The following is a 21,778-nucleotide window of genomic DNA, read 5'->3' as shown; positions in this document are numbered from 1 at the left end:
TAAATTTCCACCTTTATATAGTGTAAAAAGACATCCTGAAGCCTGGGCAGTCATTAATTTGATTGTCCAATATTTCCCTTCTGAGATAATGCCTCTCATAGCAAATGTGTACAGCGCGAGCTGAAAATGCATTTACAGCACTAAAAAACCAAACTTTTATAACAGCTAAACCAAACGTTTCCAATGTAAATTTCCACCTTTATATAGTGTAGAAAGGCATCCTGAAGCCAGGAAAGTCATTAATTTGATTGTCCAGTATTTCCTTCATGAGATATTGCAACACTTAGAAAAAGTGTACAGCGCCAGCAGACAATGAATTTTCAGCACTAAAAAAACGAAACTTCATTAACAGCTAAACTAAACGTTTCCAATGTAAATTTCCACCCTTATATAGTGTAAAAAGACATCCTGAAGCCTGGGCAGTCATTAATTTGATTGTCCAATATTTCCCTTATGAGATAATGCCTCTCATAGCAAATGTGTACAGCGCGAGCTGAAAATGCATTTACAGCACTAAAAAAACAAACTATTTATAACAGCTAAACCAAACGTTTCCAATGTAAATTTCCACCTTTATATAGTGTAGAAAGGCATCTGAAGCCTGGAAAGTCATTAATTTGATTGTCCAGTATTTCCTTCATGAGATATTGCAACACTTAGAAAAAGTGTACAGCGCCAGCAGACAATGAATTTTCAGCACTAAAAAAACGAAACTTCATTAACAGCTAAACTAAACGTTTCCAATGTAAATTTCCACCTTTATATAGTGTAAAAAGACATCCTGAAGCCTGGGCAGCCATTAATTTGATTGTCCAATATTTCCCTTATGAGATAATGCCTCTCATAGCAAATGTGTACAGCGCGAGCTGAAAATGCATTTACAGCACTAAAAAACCAAACTTTTATAACAGCTAAACCAAACGTTTCCAATGTAAATTTCCACCTTTATATAGTGTAGAAAGGCATCCTGAAGCCTGGAAAGTCATTAATTTGATTGTCCAGTATTTCCTTCATGAGATATTGCAACACTTAGAAAAAGTGTACAGCGCCAGCAGACAATGAATTTTCAGCACTAAAAAAAACGAAACTTCATTAACAGCTAAACCAAACGTTTCCAATGTAAATTTCCACCTTTATATAGTGTAGAAAGGCATCCTGAAGCCTGGAAAGTCATTAATTTGATTGTCCAGTATTTCCTTCATGAGATATTGCAACACTTAGAAAAAGTGTACAGCGCCAGCAGACAATGAATTTTCAGCACTAAAAAAACGAAACTTCATTAACAGCTAAACCAAACGTTTCCAATGTAAATTTCCACATTTATAGAGTGTAAAAAGGCATCCTGAAGCCTGGGAAGTCATTAATTTGATTGTCCAGTATTTCCCTTATGAGATAATGCCTCACATAGCAAATGTGTACAGTGCGAGCTGAAAATGCATTTTCAGCACTAAAAAACCAAACTTTTATAACAGCTAAACCAAACGTTTCCAATGTAAATTTCCACCTTTATATAGTGTAAAAAGACATCCTGAAGCCTGGGCAGTCATTAATTTGATTGTCCAATATTTCCCTTATGAGATAATGCCTCTCATAGCAAATGTGTACAGCGCGAGCTGAAAATGCATTTACAGCACTAAAAAACCAAACTTTTATAACAGCTAAACCAAACGTTTCAAATGTAAATTTCCACCTTTATATAGTGTAAAAGACATCCTGAAGCCTGGGCAGTCATTAATTTGATTGTCCAGTATTTCCCTTATGAGATAATGCCTCACATAGCAAATGTGGACAGTGCGAGCTGAAAATGCATTTTCAGCACTAAAAAAAACAAACTTTTATAACAGCTAAACCAAACGTTTCCAATGTAAATTTCCACCTTTATATAGTGTAAAAAGACATCCTGAAGCCTGGGCAGTCATTATTTGATTGTCCAATATTTCCCTTATGAGATAATGCCTCTCATAGCAAATGTGTACAGCGCGAGCTGAAAATGCATTTACAGCACTAAAAAACCAAACTTTTATAACAGCTAAACCAAACGTTTCCAATGTACATTTCCACCTTTATATAGTGTAGAAAGGCATCCTGAAGCCTGGAAAGTCATTAATTTGATTGTCCAGTATTTCCTTCATGAGATATTGCAACACTTAGAAAAAGTGTACAGCGCCAGCAGACAATGAATTTTCAGCACTAAAAAAACGAAACTTCATTAACAGCTAAACCAAACGTTTCCAATGTAATTTTCCACATTTATAGAGTGTAAAAAGGCATCCTGAAGCCTGGGAAGTCATTAATTTGATTGTCCAGTATTTCCCTTATGAGATATTGCCTCACATAGCAAATGTGTACAGTGCGAGCTGAAAATGCATTTACAGCACTAAAAAAACAAACTATTTATAACAGCTAAACCAAACGTTTCCAATGTAAATTTCCACCTTTATATAGTGTAGAAAGGCATCCTGAAGCCTGGAAAGTCATTAATTTGATTGTCCAGTATTTCCTTCATGAGATATTGCAACACTTAGAAAAAGTGTACAGCGCCAGCAGACAATGAATTTTCAGCACTAAAAAAACGAAACTTCATTAACAGCTAAACCAAACGTTTCCAATGTAAATTTCCACATTTATAGAGTGTAAAAAGGCATCCTGAAGCCTGGGAAGTCATTAATTTGATTGTCCAGTATTTCCCTTATGAGATAATGCCTCACATAGCAAATGTGTACAGTGCGAGCTGAAAATGCATTTTCAGCACTAAAAAACCAAACTTTTATAACAGCTAAACCAAACGTTTCCAATGTAAATTTCCACCTTTATATAGTGTAAAAAGACATCCTGAAGCCTGGGCAGTCATCAATTTGATTGTCCAATATTTCCCTTATGAGATAATGCCTCTCATAGCAAATGTGTACAGCGCGAGCTGAAAATGCATTTACAGCACTAAAAAACCAAACTTTTATAACAGCTAAACCAAACGTTTCCAATGTAAATTTCCACCTTTATATAGTGTAAAAAGGCATCCTGAAGCCTGGAAAGTCTTTAATTTGATTGTCCAGTATTTCCTTCATGAGATATTGCAACACTTAGAAAAAGTGTACAGCGCCAGCAGACAATGAATTTCCAGCACTAAAAAAACGAAACTTCATTAACAGCTAAACTAAACGTTTCCAATGTAAATTTCCACCTTTATATAGTGTAAAAAGACATCCTGAAGCCTGGGCAGTCATTAATTTGATTGTCCAATATTTCCCTTATGAGATAATGCCTCTCATAGCAAATGTGTACAGCGCGAGCTGAAAATGCATTTACAGCACTAAAAAACCAAACTTTTATAACAGCTAAACCAAACGTTTCCAATGTAAATTTCCACCTTTATATAGTGTAGAAAGGCATCCTGAAGCCTGGAAAGTCATTAATTTGATTGTCCAGTATTTCCTTCATGAGATATTGCAACACTTAGAAAAAGTGTACAGCGCCAGCAGACAATGAATTTTCAGCACTAAAAAAACGAAACTTCATTAACAGCTAAACCAAACGTTTCCAATGTAAATTTCCACATTTATAGAGTGTAAAAAGGCATCCTGAAGCCTGGGAAGTCATTAATTTGATTGTCCAGTATTTCCCTTATGAGATAATGCCTCACATAGCAAATGTGTACAGTGCGAGCTGAAAATGCATTTTCAGCACTAAAAAACCAAACTTTTATAACAGCTAAACCAAACGTTTCCAATGTAAATTTCCACCTTTATATAGTGTAAAAAGACATCCTGAAGCCTGGGCAGTCATTAATTTGATTGTCCAGTATTTCCCTTATGAGATAATGCCTCACATAGCAAATGTGTACAGTGCGAGCTGAAAATGCATTTACAGCACTAAAAAAACAAACTATTTATAACAGCTAAACCAAACGTTTCCAATGTAAATTTCCACCTTTATATAGTGTAGAAAGGCATCTGAAGCCTGGAAAGTCATTAATTTGATTGTCCAGTATTTCCTTCATGAGATATTGCAACACTTAGAAAAAGTGTACAGCGCCAGCAGACAATGAATTTTCAGCACTAAAAAAACGAAACTTCATTAACAGCTAAACTAAACGTTTCCAATGTAAATGTCCACCTTTATATAGTGTAAAAAGACATCCTGAAGCCTGGGCAGCCATTAATTTGATTGTCCAATGTTTCCCTTATGAGATAATGCCTCTCATAGCAAATGTGTACAGCGCGAGCTGAAAATGCATTTACAGCACTAAAAAAACAAACTTTTATAACAGCTAAACCAAACGTTTCCAATGTAAATTTCCACCTTTATATAGTGTAAAAAGACATCCTGAAGCCTGGGCAGTCATTAATTTGATTGTCCAATATTTCCCTTATGAGATAATGCCTCTCATAGCAAATGTGTACAGCGCGAGCTGAAAATGCATTTACAGCACTAAAAAACCAAACTTTTATAACAGCTAAACCAAACGTTTCCAATGTAAATTTCCACCTTTATATAGTGTAGAAAGGCATCCTGAAGCCTGGAAAGTCATTAATTTGATTGTCCAGTATTTCCTTCATGAGATATTGCAACACTTAGAAAAAGTGTACAGCGCCAGCAGACAATGAATTTTCAGCACTAAAAAAAACGAAACTTCATTAACAGCTAAACCAAACGTTTCCAATGTAAATTTCCACCTTTATATAGTGTAGAAAGGCATCCTGAAGCCTGGAAAGTCATTAATTTGATTGTCCAGTATTTCCTTCATGAGATATTGCAACACTTAGAAAAAGTGTACAGCGCCAGCAGACAATGAATTTTCAGCACTAAAAAAACGAAACTTCATTAACAGCTAAACCAAACGTTTCCAATGTAAATTTCCACATTTATAGAGTGTAAAAAGGCATCCTGAAGCCTGGGAAGTCATTAATTTGATTGTCCAGTATTTCCCTTATGAGATAATGCCTCACATAGCAAATGTGTACAGTGCGAGCTGAAAATGCATTTTCAGCACTAAAAAACCAAACTTTTATAACAGCTAAACCAAACGTTTCCAATGTAAATTTCCACCTTTATATAGTGTAAAAAGACATCCTGAAGCCTGGGCAGTCATTAATTTGATTGTCCAATATTTCCCTTATGAGATAATGCCTCTCATAGCAAATGTGTACAGCGCGAGCTGAAAATGCATTTACAGCACTAAAAAACCAAACTTTTATAACAGCTAAACCAAACGTTTCAAATGTAAATTTCCACCTTTATATAGTGTAAAAAGACATCCTGAAGCCTGGGCAGTCATTAATTTGATTGTCCAGTATTTCCCTTATGAGATAATGCCTCACATAGCAAATGTGGACAGTGCGAGCTGAAAATGCATTTTCAGCACTAAAAAAACCAAACTTTTATAACAGCTAAACCAAACGTTTCCAATGTAAATTTCCACCTTTATATAGTGTAAAAAGACATCCTGAAGCCTGGGCAGTCATTAATTTGATTGTCCAATATTTCCCTTATGAGATAATGCCTCTCATAGCAAATGTGTACAGCGCGAGCTGAAAATGCATTTACAGCACTAAAAAACCAAACTTTTATAACAGCTAAACCAAACGTTTCCAATGTACATTTCCACCTTTATATAGTGTAGAAAGGCATCCTGAAGCCTGGAAAGTCATTAATTTGATTGTCCAGTATTTCCTTCATGAGATATTGCAACACTTAGAAAAAGTGTACAGCGCCAGCAGACAATGAATTTTCAGCACTAAAAAAACGAAACTTCATTAACAGCTAAACTAAACGTTTCCAATGTAAATTTCCACCCTTATATAGTGTAAAAAGACATCCTGAAGCCTGGGCAGTCATTAATTTGATTGTCCAATATTTCCCTTATGAGATAATGCCTCTCATAGCAAATGTGTACAGCGCGAGCTGAAAATGCATTTACAGCACTAAAAAACCAAACTTTTATAACAGCTAAACCAAACGTTTCCAATGTAAATTTCCACCTTTATATAGTGTAGAAAGGCATCCTGAAGCCTGGAAAGTCATTAATTTGATTGTCCAGTATTTCCTTCATGAGATATTGCAACACTTAGAAAAAGTGTACAGCGCCAGCAGACAATGAATTTTCAGCACTAAAAAAACGAAACTTCATTAACAGCTAAACCAAACGTTTCCAATGTAATTTTCCACATTTATAGAGTGTAAAAAGGCATCCTGAAGCCTGGGAAGTCATTAATTTGATTGTCCAGTATTTCCCTTATGAGATAATGCCTCACATAGCAAATGTGTACAGTGCGAGCTGAAAATGCATTTACAGCACTAAAAAAACAAACTATTTATAACAGCTAAAACAAACGTTTCCAATGTAAATTTCCACCTTTATATAGTGTAGAAAGGCATCCTGAAGCCTGGAAAGTCATTAATTTGATTGTCCAGTATTTCCTTCATGAGATATTGCAACACTTAGAAAAAGTGTACAGCGCCAGCAGACAATGAATTTTCAGCACTAAAAAAACGAAACTTCATTAACAGCTAAACTAAACGTTTCCAATGTAAATTTCCACCTTTATATAGTGTAAAAATACATCCTGAAGCCTGGGCAGCCATTAATTTGATTGTCCAATATTTCCCTTATGAGATAATGCCTCTCATAGCAAATGTGTACAGCGCGAGCTGAAAATGCATTTACAGCACTAAAAAAACAAACTTTTATAACAGCTAAACCAAACGTTTCCAATGTAAATTTCCACCTTTATATAGTGTAAAAAGACACCCTGAAGCCTGGGCAGTCATTAATTTGATTGTCCAATATTTCCCTTATGAGATAATGCCTCTCATAGCAAATGTGTACAGCGCGAGCTGAAAATGCATTTACAGCACTAAAAAAACAAACTTTTATAACAGCTAAACCAAACGTTTCCAATGTAAATTTCCACCTTTATATAGTGTAGAAAGGCATCCTGAAGCCTGGAAAGTCATTAATTTGATTGTCCAGTATTTCCTTCATGAGATATTGCAACACTTAGAAAAAGTGTACAGCGCCAGCAGACAATGAATTTTCAGCACTAAAAAAAACGAAACTTCATTAACAGCTAAACCAAACGTTTCCAATGTAAATTTCCACCTTTATATAGTGTAGAAAGGCATCCTGAAGCCTGGAAAGTCATTAATTTGATTGTCCAGTATTTCCTTCATGAGATATTGCAACACTTAGAAAAAGTGTACAGCGCCAGCAGACAATGAATTTTCAGCACTAAAAAAACGAAACTTCATTAACAGCTAAACCAAACGTTTCCAATGTAAATTTCCACATTTATAGAGTGTAAAAAGGCATCCTGAAGCCTGGGAAGTCATTAATTTGATTGTCCAGTATTTCCCTTAGGAGATAATGCCTCACATAGCAAATGTGTACAGTGCGAGCTGAAAATGCATTTTCAGCACTAAAAAAACAAACTTTTATAACAGCTAAACCAAACGTTTCCAATGTAAATTTCCACCTTTATATAGTGTAAAAAGACATCCTGAAGCCTGGGCAGTCATTAATTTGATTGTCCAATATTTCCCTTATGAGATAATGCCTCTCATAGCAAATGTGTACAGCGCGAGCTGAAAATGCATTTACAGCACTAAAAAACCAAACTTTTATAACAGCTAAACCAAACGTTTCAAATGTAAATTTCCACCTTTATATAGTGTAGAAAGGCATCCTGAAGCCTGGAAAGTCATTAATTTGATTGTCCAGTATTTCCTTCATGAGATATTGCAACACTTAGAAAAAGTGTACAGCGCCAGCAGACAATGAATTTTCAGCACTAAAAAAACGAAACTTCATTAACAGCTAAACCAAACGTTTCCAATGTAAATTTCCACATTTATAGAGTGTAAAAAGGCATCCTGAAGCCTGGGCAGTCATTAATTTGATTGTCCAGTATTTCCCTTATGAGATAATGCCTCACATAGCAAATGTGTACAGCGCGAGCTGAAAATGCATTTACAGCACTAAAAAACCAAACTTTTATAACAGCTAAACCAAACGTTTCCAATGTAAATTTCCACCTTTATATAGTGTAGAAAGGCATCCTGAAGCCTGGAAAGTCATTAATTTGATTGTCCAGTATTTCCTTCATGAGATATTGCAACACTTAGAAAAAGTGTACAGCGCCAGCAGACAATGAATTTTCAGCACTAAAAAAACGAAACTTCATTAACAGCTAAACCAAACGTTTCCAATGTAAATTTCCACATTTATAGAGTGTAAAAAGGCATCCTGAAGCCTGGGAAGTCATTAATTTGATTGTCCAGTATTTCCCTTATGAGATAATGCCTCACACAGCAAATGTGTACAGTGCGAGCTGAAAATGCATTTTCAGCACTAAAAAAAACAAACTTTTATAACAGCTAAACCAAACGTTTCCAATGTAAATTTCCACCTTTATATAGTGTAAAAAGACATCCTGAAGCCTGGGCAGTCATTAATTTGATTGTCCAATATTTCCCTTCTGAGATAATGCCTCTCATAGCAAATGTGTACAGCGCGAGCTGAAAATGCATTTACAGCACTAAAAAACCAAACTTTTATAACAGCTAAACCAAACGTTTCCAATGTACATTTCCACCTTTATATAGTGTAGAAAGGCATCCTGAAGCCTGGAAAGTCATTAATTTGATTGTCCAGTATTTCCTTCATGAGATATTGCAACACTTAGAAAAAGTGTACAGCGCCAGCAGACAATGAATTTTCAGCACTAAAAAAACGAAACTTCATTAACAGCTAAACTAAACGTTTCCAATGTAAATTTCCACCCTTATATAGTGTAAAAAGACATCCTGAAGCCTGGGCAGTCATTAATTTGATTGTCCAATATTTCCCTTATGAGATAATGCCTCTCATAGCAAATGTGTACAGCGCGAGCTGAAAATGCATTTACAGCACTAAAAAACCAAACTTTTATAACAGCTAAACCAAACGTTTCCAATGTAAATTTCCACCTTTATATAGTGTAGAAAGGCATCCTGAAGCCTGGAAAGTCATTAATTTGATTGTCCAGTATTTCCTTCATGAGATATTGCAACACTTAGAAAAAGTGTACAGCGCCAGCAGACAATGAATTTTCAGCACTAAAAAAACGAAACTTCATTAACAGCTAAACCAAACGTTTCCAATGTAAATTTCCACATTTATAGAGTGTAAAAAGGCATCCTGAAGCCTGGGAAGTCATTAATTTGATTGTCCAGTATTTCCCTTATGAGATAATGCCTCACATAGCAAATGTGTACAGTGCGAGCTGAAAATGCATTTTCAGCACTAAAAAACCAAACTTTTATAACAGCTAAACCAAACGTTTCCAATGTAAATTTCCACCTTTATATAGTGTAAAAAGACATCCTGAAGCCTGGGCAGTCATTAATTTGATTGTCCAGTATTTCCCTTATGAGATAATGCCTCACACAGCAAATGTGTACAGTGCGAGCTGAAAATGCATTTTCAGCACTAAAAAACCCAAACTTTTATAACAGCTAAACCAAACGTTTCCAATGTAAATTTCCACCTTTATATAGTGTAAAAAGACATCCTGAAGCCTGGGCAGTCATTAATTTGATTGTCCAATATTTCCCTTCTGAGATAATGCCTCTCATAGCAAATGTGTACAGCGCGAGCTGAAAATGCATTTACAGCACTAAAAAACCAAACTTTTATAACAGCTAAACCAAACGTTTCCAATGTACATTTCCACCTTTATATAGTGTAGAAGGCATCCTGAAGCCTGGAAAGTCATTAATTTGATTGTCCAGTATTTCCTTCATGAGATATTGCAACACTTAGAAAAAGTGTACAGCGCCAGCAGACAATGAATTTTCAGCACTAAAAAAACGAAACTTAATTAACAGCTAAACTAAACGTTTCCAATGTAAATTTCCACCCTTATATAGTGTAAAAAGACATCCTGAAGCCTGGGCAGTCATTAATTTGATTGTCCAATATTTCCCTTATGAGATAATGCCTCTCATAGCAAATGTGTACAGCGCGAGCTGAAAATGCATTTTCAGCACTAAAAAACCAAACTTTTATAACAGCTAAACCAAACGTTTCCAATGTAAATTTCCACCTTTATATAGTGTAGAAAGGCATCTTGAAGCCTGGAAAGTCATTAATTTGATTGTCCAGTATTTCCTTCATGAGATATTGCAACACTTAGAAAAAGTGTACAGCGCCAGCAGACAATGAATTTTCAGCACTAAAAAAACGAAACTTCATTAACAGCTAAACCAAACGTTTCCAATGTAAATTTCCACATTTATAGAGTGTAAAAAGGCATCCTGAAGCCTGGGAAGTCATTAATTTGATTGTCCAGTATTTCCCTTATGAGATAATGCCTCACATAGCAAATGTGTACAGTGCGAGCTGAAAATGCATTTTCAGCACTAAAAAACCAAACTTTTATAACAGCTAAACCAAACGTTTCCAATGTAAATTTCCACCTTTATATAGTGTAAAAAGACATCCTGAAGCCTGGGCAGTCATTAATTTGATTGTCCAGTATTTCCCTTATGAGATAATGCCTCACATAGCAAATGTGTACAGTGCGAGCTGAAAATGCATTTTCAGCACTAAAAAAACCAAACTTTTATAACAGCTAAACCAAACGTTTCCAATGTAAATTTCCACCTTTATATAGTGTAAAAAGACATCCTGAAGCCTGGGCAGTCATTAATTTGATTGTCCAATATTTCCCTTCTGAGATAATGCCTCTCATAGCAAATGTGTACAGCGCGAGCTGAAAATGCATTTACAGCACTAAAAAACCAAACTTTTATAACAGCTAAACCAAACGTTTCCAATGTACATTTCCACCTTTATATAGTGTAGAAAGGCATCCTGAAGCCTGGAAAGTCATTAATTTGATTGTCCAGTATTTCCTTCATGAGATATTGCAACACTTAGAAAAAGTGTACAGCGCCAATAGACAATGAATTTTCAGCACTAAAAAAACGAAACTTCATTAACAGCTAAACCAAACGTTTCCAATGTAAATTTCCACCTTTATATAGTGTAGAAAGGCATCCTGAAGCCTGGAAAGTCATTAATTTGATTGTCCAGTATTTCCTTCATGAGATATTGCAACACTTAGAAAAAGTGTACAGCGCCAGCAGACAATGAATTTTCAGCACTAAAAAAACGAAACTTCATTAACAGCTAAACTAAACGTTTCCAATGTAAATTTCCACCCTTATATAGTGTAAAAAGACATCCTGAAGCCTGGGCAGTCATTAATTTGATTGTCCAATATTTCCCTTATGAGATAATGCTTCTCATAGCAAATGTGTACAGCGCGAGCTGAAAATGCATTTACAGCACTAAAAAACCAAACTTTTATAACAGCTAAACCAAACGTTTCCAATGTAAATTTCCACCTTTATATAGTGTAGAAAGGCATCCTGAAGCCTGGAAAGTCATTAATTTGATTGTCCAGTATTTCCTTCATGAGATATTGCAACACTTAGAAAAAGTGTACAGCGCCAGCAGACAATGAATTTTCAGCACTAAAAAAACGAAACTTCATTAACAGCTAAACTAAACGTTTCCAATGTAAATTTCCACCTTTATATAGTGTAAAAAGACATCCTGAAGCCTGGGCAGTCATTAATTTGATTGTCCAATATTTCCCTTATGAGATAATGCCTCTCATAGCAAATGTGTACAGCGCGAGCTGAAAATGCATTTACAGCACTAAAAAACCAAACTTTTATAACAGCTAAACCAAACGTTTCCAATGTAAATTTCCACCTTTATATAGTGTAGAAAGGCATCCTGAAGCCTGGAAAGTCATTAATTTGATTGTCCAGTATTTCCTTCATGAGATATTGCAACACTTAGAAAAAGTGTACAGCGCCAGCAGACAACGAATTTTCAACACTAAAAAAAACGAAACTTCATTAACAGCTAAACCAAACGTTTCCAATGTAAATTTCCACATTTATAGAGTGTAAAAAGGCATCCTGAAGCCTGGGAAGTCATTAATTTGATTGTCCAGTATTTCCCTTATGAGATAATGCCTCTCATTGCAAATGTGTACAGCGCGAGCTGAAAATGCATTTTCAGCACTAAAAAACCAAACTTTTATAACACCTAAACCAAACGTTTCCAATGTAAATTTCCTCCTTTATATAGTGTAAAAAGACATCCTGAAGCCTGGGCAGTCATTAATTTGATTGTCCAATATTTCCCTTATGAGATAATGCCTCTCATAGCAAATGTGTACAGCGCGAGCTGAAAATGCATTTACAGCACTAAAAAACCAAACTTTTATAACAGCTAAACCAAACGTTTCCAATGTAAATTTCCACCTTTATATAGTGTAGAAAGGCATCCTGAAGCCTGGAAAGTCATTAATTTGATTGTCCAGTATTTCCTTCATGAGATATTGCAACATTTAGAAAAAGTGTACAGCGCCAGCAGACAATGAATTTTCAGCACTAAAAAAACGAAACTTCATTAACAGCTAAACTAAACGTTTCCAATGTAAATTTCCACCTTTATATAGTGTAAAAAGACATCCTGAAGCCCGGGCAGCCATTAATTTGATTGTCCAATATTTCCCTTATGAGATAATGCCTCTCATAGCAAATGTGTACAGCGCGAGCTGAAAATGCATTTACAGCACTAAAAAACCAAACTTTTATAACAGCTAAACCAAACGTTTCCAATGTAAATTTCCACCTTTATATAGTGTAAAAAGACATCCTGAAGCCTGGGCAGTCATTAATTTGATTGTCCAATATTTCCCTTATGAGATAATGCCTCTCATAGCAAATGTGTACAGCGCGAGCTGAAAATGCATTTACAGCACTAAAAAACCAAACTTTTATAACAGCTAAACCAAACGTTTCCAATGTAAATTTCCACCTTTATATAGTGTAGAAAGGCATCCTGAAGCCTGGAAAGTCATTAATTTGATTGTCCAGTATTTCCTTCATGAGATATTGCAACACTTAGAAAAAGTGTACAGCGCCAGCAGACAATGAATTTTCAGCACTAAAAAAACGAAACTTCATTAACAGCTAAACTAAATGTTTCCAATGTAAATTTCCACCTTTATATAGTGTAAAAAGACATCCTGAAGCCTGGGCAGTCATTAATTTGATTGTCCAATATTTCCCTTATGAGATAATGCCTCTCATAGCAAATGTGTACAGCGCGAGCTGAAAATGCATTTACAGCACTAAAAAACCAAACTTTTATAACAGCTAAACCAAACGTTTCCAATGTAAATTTCCACCTTTATATAGTGTAAAAAGGCATCCTGAAGCCTGGAAAGTCTTTAATTTGATTGTCCAGTATTTCCTTCATGAGATATTGCAACACTTAGAAAAAGTGTACAGCGCCAGCAGACAATGAATTTTCAGCACTAAAAAACCGAAACTTCATTAACAGCTAAACTAAACGTTTCCAATGTAAATTTCCACCTTTATATAGTGTAAAAAGACATCCTGAAGCCTGGGCAGCCATTAATTTGATTGTCCAATATTTCCCTTATGAGATAATGCCTCTCATAGCAAATGTGTACAGCGCGAGCTGAAAATGCATTTACAGCACTAAAAAACCAAACTTTTATAACAGCTAAACCAAACGTTTCCAATGTAAATTTCCACCTTTATAGAGTGTAAAAAGACATCCTGAAGCCTGGGCAGTCATTAATTTGATTGTCCAATATTTCCCTTATGAGATAATGCCTCTCATAGCAAATGTGTACAGCGCGAGCTGAAAATGCATTTACAGCACTAAAAAACCAAACTTTTATAACAGCTAAACCAAACGTTTCCAATGTAAATTTCCACCTTTATATAGTGTAGAAAGGCATCCTGAAGCCTGGAAAGTCATTAATTTGATTGTCCAGTATTTCCTTCATGAGATATTGCAACACTTAGAAAAAGTGTACAGCGCCAGCAGACAATGAATTTTCAGCACTAAAAAAACGAAACTTCATTAACAGCTAAACCAAACGTTTCCAATGTAAATTTCCACATTTATAGAGTGTAAAAAGGCATCCTGAAGCCTGGGAAGTCATTAATTTGATTGTCCAGTATTTCCCTTATGAGATAATGCCTCACATAGCAAATGTGTACAGTGCGAGCTGAAAATGCATTTTCAGCACTAAAAAACCAAACTTTTATAACAGCTAAACCAAACGTTTCCAATGTAAATTTCCACCTTTATATAGTGTAAAAAGACATCCTGAAGCCTGGGCAGTCATTAATTTGATTGTCCAGTATTTCCCTTATGAGATAATGCCTCACATAGCAAATGTGTACAGCGCGAGCTGAAAATGCATTTACAGCACTAAAAAAACAAACTTTTATAACAGCTAAACCAAACGTTTCCAATGTAAATTTCCACCTTTATATAGTGTAGAAAGGCATCCTGAAGCCTGGAAAGTCATTAATTTGATTGTCCAGTATTTCCTTCATGAGATATTGCAACACTTAGAAAAAGTGTACAGCGCCAGCAGACAATGAATTTTCAGCACTAAATAAACGAAACTTCATTAACAGCTAAAGTAAACGTTTCCAATGTAAATTTCCACCTTTATATAGTGTAAAAAGACATCCTGAAGCCTGGGCAGTCATTAATTTGATTGTCCAATATTTCCCTTATGAGATAATGCCTCTCATAGCAAATGTGTACAGTGCGAGCTGAAAATGCATTTACAGCACTAAAAAAACAAACTTTTATAACAGCTAAACCAAACGTTTCCAATGTAAATTTCCACCTTTATATAGTGTAAAAAGACATCCTGAAGCCTGGGCAGTCATTAATTTGATTGTCCAATATTTCCCTTATGAGATAATGCCTCTCATAGCAAATGTGTACAGTGCGAGCTGAAAATGCATTTACAGCACTAAAAAAACAAACTTTTATAACAGCTAAACCAAACGTTTCCAATGTAAATTTCCACCTTTATATAGTGTAGAAAGGCATCCTGAAGCCTGGAAAGTCATTAATTTGATTGTCCAGTATTTCCTTCATGAGATATTGCAACACTTAGAAAAAGTGTACAGCGCCAGCAGACAATGAATTTCCAGCACTAAAAAAACGAAACTTCATTAACAGCTAAACTAAACGTTTCCAATGTAAATTTCCACCTTTATATAGTGTAAAAAGACATCCTGAAGCCTGGGCAGTCATTAATTTGATTGTCCAATATTTCCCTTATGAGATAATGCCTCTCATAGCAAATGTGTACAGCGCGAGCTGAAAATGCATTTACAGCACTAAAAAACCAAACTTTTATAACAGCTAAACCAAACGTTTCCAATGTAAATTTCCACCTTTATATAGTGTAGAAAGGCATCCTGAAGCCTGGAAAGTCATTAATTTGATTGTCCAGTATTTCCTTCATGAGATATTGCAACACTTAGAAAAAGTGTACAGCGCCAGCAGACAATGAATTTTCAGCACTAAAAAAACGAAACTTCATTAACAGCTAAACCAAACGTTTCCAATGTAAATTTCCACATTTATAGAGTGTAAAAAGGCATCCTGAAGCCTGGGAAGTCATTAATTTGATTGTCCAGTATTTCCCTTATGAGATAATGCCTCACATAGCAAATGTGTACAGTGCGAGCTGAAAATGCATTTTCAGCACTAAAAAACCAAACTTTTATAACAGCTAAACCAAACGTTTCCAATGTAAATTTCCACCTTTATATAGTGTAAAAAGACATCCTGAAGCCTGGGCAGTCATTAATTTGATTGTCCAGTATTTCCCTTATGAGATAATGCCTCACATAGCAAATGTGTACAGCGCGAGCTGAAAATGCATTTACAGCACTAAAAAAACAAACTTTTATAACAGCTAAACCAAACGTTTCCAATGTAAATTTCCACATTTATAGAGTGTAAAAATGCATCCTGAAGCCTGGGAAGTCATTAATTTGATTGTCCAGTATTTCCCTTATGAGATAATGCCTCACATAGCAAATGTGTACAGTGCGAGCTGAAAATGCATTTTCAGCACTAAAAAACCAAACTTTTATAACAGCTAAACCAAACGTTTCCAATGTAAATTTCCACCTTTATATAGTGTAAAAAGACATCCTGAAGCCTGGGCAGTCATTAATTTGATTGTCCAATATTTCCCTTATGAGATAATGCCTCTCATAGCAAATGTGTACAGCGCGAGCTGAAAATGCATTTACAGCACTAAAAAACCAAACTTTTATAACAGCTAAACCAAACGTTTCCAATGTAAATTTCCACCTTTATATAGTGTAGAAAGGCATCCTGAAGCCTGGAAAGTCATTAATTTGATTGTCCAGTATTTCCTTCATGAGATATTGCAACACTTAGAAAAAGTGTACAGCGCCAGTAGACAATGAATTTTCAGCACTAAAAAAACGATACTTCATTAACAGCTAAACTAAACGTTTCCAATGTAAATTTCCACCTTTATATAGTGTAAAAAGACATCCTGAAGCCTGGGCAGTCATTAATATGATTGTCCAATATTTCCCTTATGAGATAATGCCTCTCATAGCAAATGTGTACAGCGCGAGCTGAAAATGCATTTACAGCACTAAAAAACCAAACTTTTATAACAGCTAAACCAAACGTTTCCAATGTAAATTTCCACCTTTATATAGTGTAGAAAGGCATCCTGGAGCCTGGAAAGTCATTAATTTGATTGTCCAGTATTTCCTTCATGAGATATTGCAACACTTAGAAAAAGTGTACAGCGCCAGCAGACAATGAATTTTCAGCACTAAAAAAACCAAACTTTTATAACAGCTAAACCAAACGTTTCCAATGTAAATTTCCACCTTTATATAGTGTAAAAAGGCATCCTGAAGCCTGGGAAGTCATTAATTTGATTGTCCAGTATTTCCCTTATGAGATAATGCCTCACATAGCAAATGTGTACAGTGCGAGCTGAAAATGCATTTTCAGCACTAAAAAACAAACTTATATAACACCTAAACCAAACGTTTCCAATGTAAATTTCCACCTTTATATAGTGTAAAAAGACATCCTGAAGCCTGGGCAGTCATTAATTTGATTGTCCAATATTTCCCTTATGAGATAATGCCTCTCATAGCAAATGTGTACAGCGCGAGCTGAAAATGCATTTACAGCACTAAAAAACCAAACTTTTATAACAGCTAAACCAAACGTTTCCAATGTAAATTTCCACCTTTATATAGTGTAAAAAGACATCCTGAAGCCTGGGCAGTCATTAATTTGATTGTCCAATATTTCCCTTATGAGATAATGCCTCTCATAGCAAATGTGTACAGCGCGAGCTGAAAATGCATTTTCAGCACTAAAAAACCAAACTTTTATAACAGCTAAACCAAACGTTTCAAATGTAAATTTCCACCTTTATATAGTGTAAAAAGACATCCTGAAGCCTGGGCAGTCATTAATTTGATTGTCCAATATTTCCCTTATGAGATAATGCCTCTCATAGCAAATGTGTACAGTGCGAGCTGAAAATGCATTTACAGCACTAAAAAAACAAACTTTTATAACAGCTAAACCAAACGTTTCCAATGTAAATTTCCACCTTTATATAGTGTAAAAAGACATCCTGAAGCCTGGGCAGTCATTAATTTGATTGTCCAATATTTCCCTTATGAGATAATGCCTCTCATAGCAAATGTGTACAGTGCGAGCTGAAAATGCATTTACAGCACTAAAAAAACAAACTTTTATAACAGCTAAACCAAACGTTTCCAATGTAAATTTCCACCTTTATATAGTGTAAAAAGACATCCTGAAGCCTGGGCAGTCATTAATTTGATTGTCCAATATTTCCCTTATGAGATAATGCCTCTCATAGCAAATGTGTACAGCGCGAGCTGAAAATGCATTTACAGCACTAAAAAACCAAACTTTTATAACAGCTAAACCAAACGTTTCCAATGTAAATTTCCACCTTTATATAGTGTAGAAAGGCATCCTGAAGCCTGGAAAGTCATTAATTTGATTGTCCAGTATTTCCTTCATGAGATATTGCAACACTTAGAAAAAGTGTACAGCGCCAGCAGACAATGAATTTTCAGCACTAAAAAAACGAAACTTCATTAACAGCTAAACCAAACGTTTCCAATGTAAATTTCCACATTTATAGAGTGTAAAAAGGCATCCTGAAGCCTGGGAAGTCATTAATTTGATTGTCCAGTATTTCCCTTATGAGATAATGCCTCACATAGCAAATGTGTACAGTGCGAGCTGAAAATGCATTTACAGCACTAAAAAAACAAACTTTTATAACAGCTAAACCAAACGTTTCCAATGTAAATTTCCACCTTTATATAGTGTAGAAAGGCATCCTGAAGCCTGGAAAGTCATTAATTTGATTGTCCAGTATTTCCTTCATGAGATATTGCAACACTTAGAAAAAGTGTACAGCGCCAGCAGACAATGAATTTTCAGCACTAAATAAACGAAACTTCATTAACAGCTAAAGTAAACGTTTCCAATGTAAATTTCCACCTTTATATAGTGTAAAAAGACATCCTGAAGCCTGGGCAGTCATTAATTTGATTGTCCAATATTTCCCTTATGAGATAATGCCTCTCATAGCAAATGTGTACAGTGCGAGCTGAAAATGCATTTACAGCACTAAAAAAACAAACTTTTATAACAGCTAAACCAAACGTTTCCAATGTAAATTTCCACCTTTATATAGTGTAAAAAGACATCCTGAAGCCTGGGCAGTCATTAATTTGATTGTCCAATATTTCCCTTATGAGATAATGCCTCTCATAGCAAATGTGTACAGCGCGAGCTGAAAATGCATTTACAGCACTAAAAAACCAAACTTTTATAACAGCTAAACCAAACGTTTCCAATGTAAATTTCCACCTTTATATAGTGTAGAAAGGCATCCTGAAGCCTGGAAAGTCATTAATTTGATTGTCCAGTATTTCCTTCATGAGATATTGCAACACTTAGAAAAAGTGTACAGCGCCAGCAGACAATGAATTTTCAGCACTAAAAAAAACGAAACTTCATTAACAGCTAAACCAAACGTTTCCAATGTAAATTTCCACATTTATAGAGTGTAAAAAGGCATCCTGAAGCCTGGGAAGTCATTAATTTGATTGTCCAGTATTTCCCTTATGAGATAATGCCTCACATAGCAAATGTGTACAGTGCGAGCTGAAAATGCATTTACAGCACTAAAAAAACAAACTTTTATAACAGCTAAACCAAACGTTTCCAATGTAAATTTCCACCTTTATATAGTGTAGAAAGGCATCCTGAAGCCTGGAAAGTCATTAATTTGATTGTCCAGTATTTCCTTCATGAGATATTGCAACACTTAGAAAAAGTGTACAGCGCCAGCAGACAATGAATTTTCAGCACTAAATAAACGAAACTTCATTAACAGCTAAAGTAAACGTTTCCAATGTAAATTTCCACCTTTATATAGTGTAAAAAGACATCCTGAAGCCTGGGCAGTCATTAATTTGATTGTCCAATATTTCCCTTATGAGATAATGCCTCTCATAGCAAATGTGTACAGTGCGAGCTGAAAATGCATTTACAGCACTAAAAAAACAAACTTTTATAACAGCTAAACCAAACGTTTCCAATGTAAATTTCCACCTTTATATAGTGTAAAAAGACATCCTGAAGCCTGGGCAGTCATTAATTTGATTGTCCAATATTTCCCTTATGAGATAATGCCTCTCATAGCAAATGTGTACAGCGCGAGCTGAAAATGCATTTACAGCACTAAAAAACCAAACTTTTATAACAGCTAAACCAAACGTTTCCAATGTAAATTTCCACCTTTATATAGTGTAGAAAGGCATCCTGAAGCCTGGAAAGTCATTAATTTGATTGTCCAGTATTTCCTTCATGAGATATTGCAACACTTAGAAAAAGTGTACAGCGCCAGCAGACAATGAATTTTCAGCACTAAAAAAAACGAAACTTCATTAACAGCTAAACCAAACGTTTCCAATGTAAATTTCCACATTTATAGAGTGTAAAAAGGCATCCTGAAGCCTGGGAAGTCATTAATTTGATTGTCCAGTATTTCCCTTATGAGATAATGCCTCACATAGCAAATGTGTACAGTGCGAGCTGAAAATGCATTTACAGCACTAAAAAAACAAACTTTTATAACAGCTAAACCAAACGTTTCCAATGTAAATTTCCACCTTTATATAGTGTAGAAAGGCATCCTGAAGCCTGGAAAGTCATTAATTTGATTGTCCAGTATTTCCTTCATGAGATATTGCAACACTTAGAAAAAGTGTACAGCGCCAGCAGACAATGAATTTTCAGCACTAAATAAACGAAACTTCATTAACAGCTAAAGTAAACGTTTCCAATGTAAATTTCCACCTTTATATAGTGTAAAAAGACATCCTGAAGCCTGGGCAGTCATTAATTTGATTGTCCAATATTTCCCTTATGAGATAATGCCTCTCATAGCAAATGTGTACAGTGCGAGCTGAAAATGCATTTACAGCACTAAAAAAACAAACTTTTATAACAGCTAAACCAAACGTTTCCAATGTAAATTTCCACCTTTATATAGTGTAAAAAGACATCCTGAAGCCTGGGCAGTCATTAATTTGATTGTCCAATATTTCCCTTATGAGATAATGCCTCTCATAGCAAATGTGTACAGCGCGAGCTGAAAATGCATTTACAGCACTAAAAAAACAAACTTTTATAACAGCTAAACCAAACGTTTCCAATGTAAATTTCCACCTTTATATAGTGTAGAAAGGCATCCTGAAGCCTGGAAAGTCATTAATTTGATTGTCCAGTATTTCCTTCATGAGATATTGCAACACTTAGAAAAAGTGTACAGCGCCAGCAGACAATGAATTTTCAGCACTAAAAAAAACGAAACTTCATTAACAGCTAAACCAAACGTTTCCAATGTAAATTTCCACATTTATAGAGTGTAAAAAGGCATCTTGAAGCCTGGGAAGTCATTAATTTGATTGTCCAGTATTTCCCTTATGAGATAATGCCTCTCATTGCAAATGTGTACAGCGCGAGCTGAAAATGCATTTTCAGCACTAAAAAACCAAACTTTTATAACACCTAAACCAAACGTTTCCAATGTAAATTTCCTCCTTTATATAGTGTAAAAAGACATCCTGAAGCCTGGGCAGTCATTAATTTGATTGTCCAATATTTCCCTTATGAGATAATGCCTCTCATAGCAAATGTGTACAGCGCGAGCTGAAAATGCATTTACAGCACTAAAAAACCAAACTTTTATAACAGCTAAACCAAACGTTTCCAATGTAAATTTCCACCTTTATATAGTGTAGAAAGGCATCCTGAAGCCTGGAAAGTCATTAATTTGATTGTCCAGTATTTCCTTCATGAGATATTGCAACATTTAGAAAAAGTGTACAGCGCCAGCAGACAATGAATTTTCAGCACTAAATAAACGAAACTTCATTAACAGCTAAAGTAAACGTTTCCAATGTAAATTTCCACCTTTATATAGTGTAAAAAGACATCCTGAAGCCTGGGCAGTCATTAATTTGATTGTCCAATATTTCCCTTATGAGATAATGCCTCTCATAGCAAATGTGTACAGTGCGAGCTGAAAATGCATTTACAGCACTAAAAAAACAAACTTTTATAACAGCTAAACCAAACGTTTCCAATGTAAATTTCCACCTTTATATAGTGTAAAAAGACATCCTGAAGCCTGGGCAGTCATTAATTTGATTGTCCAATATTTCCCTTATGAGATAATGCCTCTCATAGCAAATGTGTACAGTGCGAGCTGAAAATGCATTTACAGCACTAAAAAAA

The 21,778-nt window shown here is 35.2% G+C and overlaps 1 protein-coding gene across 1 annotated transcript in view; it reads left to right on the top strand.

Moving 5' to 3' along the window:
- Positions 1–14,263, top strand: part of LOC148315701 (uncharacterized) — a 537,087-nt gene extending 522,824 nt beyond the window's left edge. The window contains exon 4 of the mRNA XM_088287403.1: positions 14,260–14,263. Coding sequence (XP_088143529.1) covers positions 14,260–14,263 — 4 coding nt within the window. The remainder of the gene's footprint in view (positions 1–14,259) is intronic.
- Positions 14,264–21,778: the final 7,515 nt, after the last annotated feature.

This window comes from Idiotropiscis lumnitzeri, unplaced genomic scaffold (genome assembly GCF_059441095.1).
Source record: "Idiotropiscis lumnitzeri isolate Australia: NSW breed Sydney's pygmy pipehorse unplaced genomic scaffold, RoL_Ilum_1.0 HiC_scaffold_53, whole genome shotgun sequence".
In the NCBI taxonomy this organism is placed as follows: Eukaryota; Metazoa; Chordata; class Actinopteri; order Syngnathiformes; family Syngnathidae; genus Idiotropiscis; species Idiotropiscis lumnitzeri.
The sequence above is the reverse complement of the archived record's forward strand: the minus strand, read 5'-3'. Positions and strand labels throughout refer to the sequence as shown.